This window comes from Monocercomonoides exilis, assembly GCF_001643675.1.
Source record: "Monocercomonoides exilis strain PA203 chromosome Unknown scaffold1-2713096, whole genome shotgun sequence".
Classification (NCBI taxonomy): domain Eukaryota; phylum Preaxostyla; order Oxymonadida; family Polymastigidae; genus Monocercomonoides; species Monocercomonoides exilis.
The window spans coordinates 2,393,125-2,401,130 of record NW_027150546.1 but is presented as its reverse complement, the minus strand read 5'-3'; the positions used below and the strand labels follow the sequence as shown (position 1 = coordinate 2,401,130).

The following is an 8,006-nucleotide window of genomic DNA, read 5'->3' as shown; positions in this document are numbered from 1 at the left end:
TTCACCAGTCTCCCAGGAAGTGGCTCCTTCGGTGGTCCCACTGCTACGCAACTCCCCACTTCTGGCGTCCTTTGACCAGTCTGTATCTGTGCGGTCTCTTTCCCTTCGAGAGTATCTGCAGTAGCTATCTTCCAGCTCTCCTCCAGGACGCTCCCAATTAGGGACTCGATAACAGTCCCAGAAGCTCTCAAGGCTCTCTTCACTACCTCCCTCTCGGTTTCCTGACCGTTCATCTGTACTGTCCCGTGGGGATGTACGGAGTCTTCCTCTGTGTTTACTCTCCCTGTTCCCATCTCGCAATCTATCGAGCTTTCTATCTCTATCCTCTTCTTTTGGTCGGAAGGGCTCAATGCCTCTTCGTTGCTCTCGCAGACTTCCCAGGGTTCCTCCCCTGTGCTTGTCTGTCGATTGATTGGGACCTCCCGTAGTACTGTCATTCCCCTGAACTCTGACAGCGTCATGTCCGTCCCTGTCTCGCGGCGAAGCGCGGCTCTCTCTTCTCTCTCTGTCTCGCGGCAAAGCGCGGCTCTCTCTTCTCTCTCTGTCTCGCGGCAAAGCGCGGCTCTTTCTACGCCCACTGGCTCGTTCCAGAAGCTGTTCCTGCTGCTGATTCTCCCTGTGTCCTCGGGGGGGCTGGAGGAAGGGGGACTGTGAACGAGGGGGCTCTCCCAGCTGTTGCTGGGGCCTGTTGTGGTCGAGTTTGTGTTGACCTCCTTCTTTGTTTGAAATTTGAGAAGCTTCCTTCGAAACCTTGCTTCTGGAATTGCCTATAGGCAAAGCCTTGAGCGTTTCTGCCTGTGCTGTACTTTCCTGGGCGCACGCCCCTGACTGGGGCGAGTCCGAAGGTTGTGGGAGAAGCGGGGGATGCTCCATATCCTGGAGCATCCCCCCCTGGACGAAAAAAGCTGGTGCTATCCACCAGTCTCCTGAAACTCTCTGGGATGTCCTTGGACATTCCCCCGTCCAGAAAACACTTCACGTTCTCCCAGCTTGACTGAGGGATAACTTTCAGCAAGTTTATGCGGCTAATACAGTCTGCTATTAGGGCGTACGCGCAAAAGAGCCCCCTCAGTCGCTCTTTCTCTTCTTCCTCTAGGCGTGTCTTTTTCAATTCTCTTGTAGTGAGGGCTGCAATCGCCTTCGCGGCTTCAAACCCCGATTCCAGGGCGGGCTGAAGCAGCTCGATAACCCGAGCGGCTTCTGGAGAGTCTTTCCTTCCCTCAGCAGTGACCCCCGTCACTGCTAAGGCGTTCCAACTGATGTCAGTGTGTCTTGTAAAAAAGTTCTTCTCCGTCTCCGGGATAAAGGTGTTCAGGATATCATCATTTATTCTGATAGATCCGGCTTTGCTAAAGTCCATGAATCTCTTCAGTTCTCCTGCTTGTCTCCTAGGCGTTAACCATTCGTCTGGGAAAATTCCCAAGAAATCTTCGGATCTATCTTGCTCTTCTTCCCGCTTTTCTGTGTTTTCGGAATCGCTCTCGCTGGTTTCTACATCGTCCCATTTCTTCATCTGGTTACGTCCGCGACCGCCCCTCAATCGCTGTCTGTGTCTCTTCTTTGCGATCATCTCTGTGTCATCAGATTCGGACTCAGATTCGCTTGATCCCGATAGAGATCTTCCTCTTGGTCGTTCCCTCTTCGTCTTTCTCACTGGTAATATTCCTACTGCTCCCGAGCGGCTCGTAACTGCTCGACTTCTCGCCATTTCCTCAATCAAATTTTCTACTCTTAAAAGTCTAATTGCAAGATCAAATCCTCTGTCCTCGCTGTCACTGGTTTCCATTCTAACAGGATCTTGTGTCATTATTACTGCGGACAATGGTGTGTAACAAAGGTTTATTTGTTAGCGAAGTTTGATCTTAAACCACCCATAATTTAAGATCAAACTCATTATTGAGGAGCAAACCTGCTCCTTGCGTTCGTATATTCGCTCTATTGCGAATTGTCCACAGTGTTCATTTCTTGAATTCCATCACCTCCAACATTCATTCTGTTTGTGATTCATTCAGGACACAATGAGCACAACAGGACTTCAAACAATGAGATTATCAGCAAAAACAAACTTCTTTTTTTATCTGACTGTTTGAAAACGCTTTTGATTAAATTCAAATTGAAAGGTTTTTTTCAACAAACAAATGTGCAATATGTTACAGCAACAAAACCAATGATCGTTTTTGCATTTGAGAAGAAAAGCATACCTTTTTCTTTATTTTGATCAAACCAAAAGTTGATATATTTGAAAAAATTTCTTCACTTTTTCGAAATTGAAGTAAACCTGTCTGACGTATCGAAAAAAAAATTTCACGTCCTTCAGTAATTTTCCAGTGTTTTTTTTTTTCTATTTTTATTTTAATTTTTATTTTTTTTATTTTATTTTCTGTTATTTTTTTATTTTTTTTTTATTTTTATTTTTCTTTTTTTAAGAATGAATGATTATTTTTGTGTGAGTATTATTTTTTTGAACTTTATTTGTTTTTTTTAATTTTTGAATTTATCAAAAATTGATTTTTTCTCATATCCCAAAAATTTATTTCAGTTATTTTTTCGAATGAATTATTCTTTAATAAGATTTGTTATGCATGGATTGTGCAATAATGCGGATTTTGTTTTTGCACTATATTTTTTTATCAGATATATATAAGCTATTTATCACTTCAACAGTTTGAAACTTTTGTAATTCTTTTCATTTTTCATTTTTCAATCGATTTTATAAAATATTTCAACGATATAATTCATTCATATATTTCTGTAATGCAGACGGTTTTTTGTTAACGCTAAGTGCTTCTTCAATTTAATTATTCTTTGTATTTTCTTAAAGATAATCTTTTTCAATGTATTTTTCATCTTCTACTCCGTATCTATTTCTCCCTCCACACCACTTCATTCTTTCTTTCTGCTCGTTTGTGCAACCAACTTCTTTCACCTTATACGATCTTCTTCTAATGCTGCTGCGGTGAATGTCGGATCTGAATCTCAAAGAGCGAACCTTGGAAGATTGGCTTTTTCTGAATTGAACAGCTATCTCCTTGAATAGTGTGCGTGGAATGATTCAAACAGTGGAAATGGATACGGAGGTGCTCTGAAAATAAATTGCACAAATGCAAATCTCACAATCACTTCTTGCTCGCTTTTCAATTGTTCTAATGCAAATCATGGTAGAGCGTTATATAGTCACTGTTTGAAAAAAATTGAAAATGCAAAATCAAATTTCACAAACTGTTCTTCATTTCACGGAGGAGCAATTTGTGTAGATGAACAACAATTATCTTCCGTTAATTCATTTTCTGATAACAGAGTTGAAGGTTGAAAAATAACGGGTATTTATGGAACTGGTTGGTATTTCTGGATCTATAACATGACCTCAGCCTGTCAATTCCTGTTCACCAAATGCAAGTGCATTTCAAATTCGGGTGGTGATGCTGCTGGTTCTCTAACATTTAATGATCCTCCAAATAACAAACCAATTCAGTTTTAGATAAGTGATTGCCAATTTGTAAATAATGAATTGACGTCAAGTTCATCTACACGCGGCGGAGCTGGTATTTATTTTGATGCAACCTACAATTGGATGAAAGAAATTAGATTCATCACTTTCTGCTTTTTCGATGGCAACTCTGCCAAAAATGGTAGATGAAACGATGTGTTCTTCAGTGGAAGCAGTATCGCTCAATCTCCATTCGAGAATTGTGGTTCAACAACTCCAACAAAAAGAGTCTGGAATGCAGGAACTGCAGATAGCGGTGTGTACAATGGATGGCTTCCGATCATCAACCAGAATAAAATAGTCTCAAATGGTGGAAGTGATGTCGATGCCTGTGGCAAAACACAGCAAAGCCCCTGTGCCACGGTGGAGTATGCCCTCGGATGCGTTGCTCCCTTCAGCGATGCCTCCCTCTCTCTTCTCGTCTCCACTTTCACTCCCACAAAGACTCTCACATTTCGTGCTCCAAATACAAAAATCACTGGAAATGGCACAACTGCCACCACCATCGCCTCCAGTGGCATTCCCCAACCACAAAACCCACATTCACAATCATCACAATCATCCTCATCATTATCAACATCTTCTTCACCAGATCCATCTGCAACTTCTGCACTCTTCCAACAAACACAAGGCTCACTCACAGTCTCTGCCCTCGCCATTGCCCACAACTCCCCAAATCCCATCACTCCCATCCTCTTCCACCTCTCCAATGACTCCCCTTCCCTCAACCTCAACACAACCACCATCACCGGAACAACCTCCATAACAATAAAAACTCCCCTCTTCTTCCTCACTGCTGGCTCCCTCGCCCTCAACCACACATCAATCACCAGTCTCGCCCTCAACAGCCAAAGCATCTTCCACCTCACCTCCCTCACCGCTCCCCTCACCCTCAACTCCTCCAGCATCACCGATATCACCTCCACAGCCACTCCCACCAGCTGTGTCCTCTCCTCAGCCACCTCCCCTGCCCTCTCCCTCTCACTCACCAACTGCACCATTGCCAGCATCAACTCAGCTCCACAAAACCAACAGACTGCTACCAATGGCGTGTGCATCTCATTCGCCTCATCTGCCTCTGCCTGGATGCTTTCTTTTTAAAGCTCAAATAAAGCTAGGTGCTGTGCGAGCGAAGAAGAATCGAAGAATTAGAAAGAGAGAAAAGCGAAAATTCAGATATCGGAACGAGTTGGTGGACTTGAAAGGAAAACCAAAACGAAACCTATTTCAAGCGGATCAAAGAGAATGACATTCTGCGGGGATGATGCGAAAAAGAATAATACAAAAGATATTTACAAAGAAACAAGAAAAGAATAAGAATTAGGAGAAAAGATTCAAAAGAAGATGAATGAATAAACCATATAACTGTTTCATTTCGCAAAGTTTCTTTGATTTACAGGTTATTAAATGCAGCGAAATATAATAATTTGATTTAATAATATTTTTTGGAGATGAATTGCAAAGTATTTTAATAATGCAATTAAAATCAACGTGCTTCAAAAATATCTTTTGGATATTCCTCTGACTTGATGTGAGATATTAAGAAAAAATATGAAAAATTTGAGAGCATTTGTTAACAATAAGTTATAATTATATTCAATATTGAATCCATTTTCAAAGCTATTTAGAAGTGTCAAACTTCTCAAAACATTTCATTCATTCGAACAACTATTCAGCCCTCATCTTCTGTTGACAAAGAGAGAGAAAAAAGTTCTGCAAAGTTATTAAAGACTTTTGTGCTTTTCACCATTCCATGCAAAATCTTTATCAAAAATTTCTGATCATCTTTCAATTCTTCCAGAAATGAATGATTCTTCCATTTCGCAATCGTTATTCTCGACACAATTTGTTTCATGTTTATGATATCCAAAAAACTTTTTTCTATCACTCGTTTTCGAAGAAAAATTCTTCAGTCGTGATGTTCAGCAGGCGTTTCTGAAAAAATTGCGCTCAATAATCAAGTGATGAAGATAAGGAAGGCAGGCGCTTCAAGTCGATCGAAGAAATTGATAAATACTTTTCAACGTTGTCGGGAAAGAAAGATGAATGAAAAAAAACGAAAATAACATTTTATTGAAAAGGAATTTGTTGAAGCCGAATCTTCAACATATTTGTGTGCGTAACAAAGAGATGAAGATAAACAGTGATTAGTTTGTTATCTGACTACTGGCTTTGGACATTTTAGTGAACTTTGTGAGCTTGTCAATAAAAAAACTGTTAATAAAATTTCTCTTTTGAAACAAGCTAACCATATCCTGATGATATTTCGTTCTGGATGAATTGTTGAATTTCCTTGAGGTCAAGTTTTCCACGTGCGTTCTAATTGCATGCGTTCAATTTTGATTTCCACAATAATAACTTTATTAAAGTGCAAAAAAATTCTTCATCATTCCATTTCATTTCATCTTTCACGTTGCAAAATGCAACTTTTTCAACAATTAGAATTTATTTCAATTTTTTGATCAACATTGAAATACTGGCTTGCACTGACGTTCATGACCGTCACCTACGATCCGAAATTCCTTTTTTGCCTTTTCGTCAGTATCCCATTTAAAATAATTTTTTTAATGATGTAAAGTGAGAAGAAAATAAATTTTTTTTTTCTTGTGCAAATAATGAACTTAATATTGAGATAAATTATAATATGGGTTGTTATTTTTGAAAAGTCGCAAATGTTCAATTTTCTGAAAAAACAAAAATTTCATATCTTGATCAAATTTCAGTTCCCGCTCATGCAACTTCACCAAAGCGGAGGATATAATTTGACAATGCCATTTAACACATTCCTGTAAAGTTGAATGAGCGGGAACTGAAATTTGATCAAGATATGTAATTTTTGATTTATTAGAAAATTTAACGTTTGCGACTTTTCAAAAATAATTACCCATATGGGTGATTATTTTTGAAATCATAACTTTTTTCGGGCTGTTCATTTTTCAAACGTTATTTGTCTTTGGGAAGGAATTATGTATTCAATTTGAAAATTCAGCTCAACTATATGAAAAATAAATGCTTTTGCTAAAACAAATATAAAGATATCTTTTTCAAGCATTTTAACTTTTCAATGTTTTTCTGAAAAAATTCAAGGGATTATATTAACAGAAATATTTGAAAGAAAGAAGATGATATCAAAAAAATCACCCCTTTGGAAAATGAGTTTTTAACAAATGCAACAACTCTTTGTTAAAAAAACACTTTTTTCGTTTTATTTATTCTTTTTTTATGAAAAAAAAAATAGTGTGAAACTGTGTTATATAGAGTTATCATTTAATCTTGATATTATTTCTTTTTCAAAACCCTTTTATTTAAGATCTTGCAAATTGCATAGCACAAGCTTGCGATTTTTAAAAAATAACCAGTAATAAACATGTGTTTCGGATTCAATTATTTTTTGTCACGTCGGTTAGTTATTGAAAATCAACGTGGGACAAAAGATTTGACTTCAGGCATTTCCATTGAAAAGATGTGCCCTTTTTATTGAATTTTAAAGATCAAAAAACACAACAAAAATGTGTTCATTTTTTGACATACGAGAAAAGCTGTATTGCATTTTGCTTTATATTTCTTTGATTCTAAGTTACAGATTCTTTTTTCCAATTAATTTCGAAATCTGGTTAAGTTCCAAAATGTTGTTAGTGAATCAGTTTTTTCATGCTTTGTGCATTAAAAGCTAGAAAGTCTATATTTTTCTCCACGTCAGTAATGGTTTTTTTCCATATTTATTTTTACTGATTTTCTGAATTATCGAAAAAAAATCGAATTATATCAATAAATTCATAATATTATGATCAACAAACTTCACTTTGTTTCTTATATAAAATGAAAAATAATTTCCCTTCAGACACTGACTTCATTTTCGTTCCGATGATCAAAAAATAACAAATTTGACTTTTTTGTCAGAAACTTTTTTGAAAAACGTATTTTTATTATTCACTTATTTGAATACTTATTAAATCATATGAAATTCAATAATTATTATTTTCATTATAGAGGTTCTGACGTTAGAATTGTCTCTCGTTCCATCAGGAAACAATTTTTTTGTCAATAGTCACAAAGAAACACCTGTTAAACATGTAATGTTCGATAAAATTTAATCTTCTTATTCCATATGGGTGATTATTTTTGAAATCATATCTTTTTTCGGGGTGTTGATTTTTCAAAGATTGTCAGTTTTTCGAAAGAAAATTTATTTCAAAAGAATAGAAGCATGATGATTGTTTTAAATGACTAATGGTTATTCCGAATGAAAGATAAAAAATGTATTCAATAAGCCTTTTCACTTTTCGATTTTTGTTTATTGATATTCAATAAATATTTTTGCACCGAAATTTTTGCATGATATAATATGATTTCAAAAATAATCACCCATATTATATTTTTTTATGCTTTCACGAATATTTTAACTAGGCCTTTGCGACAAGGAAAAATTTAGCGATGTATGTCGGTCGAAAAGCAAAACCAATGTCGAGAAGGTTTTTTTTTTTTTTTTTTTTTTCCTAAATGAATTTTACTATTCTAA

The 8,006-nt window shown here is 36.9% G+C and overlaps 2 protein-coding genes across 2 annotated transcripts; both read right to left on the bottom strand.

Annotated features, from left to right (window-relative positions):
• Positions 1-568: 568 nt before the first annotated feature.
• Positions 569-1,807, bottom strand: MONOS_16899 (uncharacterized protein; the record flags this gene model as incomplete). Its single annotated transcript, XM_067869770.1, has 1 exon — positions 569-1,807. The coding sequence occupies one exon, from the start codon at positions 1,805-1,807 to the stop codon at positions 569-571; it is 1,239 nt and encodes a 412-aa protein (XP_067736592.1).
• A 1,862-nt stretch (positions 1,808-3,669) lies between these two features.
• Positions 3,670-4,545, bottom strand: MONOS_10923 (uncharacterized protein; the record flags this gene model as incomplete). Its single annotated transcript, XM_067863411.1, has 1 exon — positions 3,670-4,545. The coding sequence occupies one exon, from the start codon at positions 4,543-4,545 to the stop codon at positions 3,670-3,672; it is 876 nt and encodes a 291-aa protein (XP_067736591.1).
• Between the last annotated feature and the right edge of the window lie 3,461 nt (positions 4,546-8,006).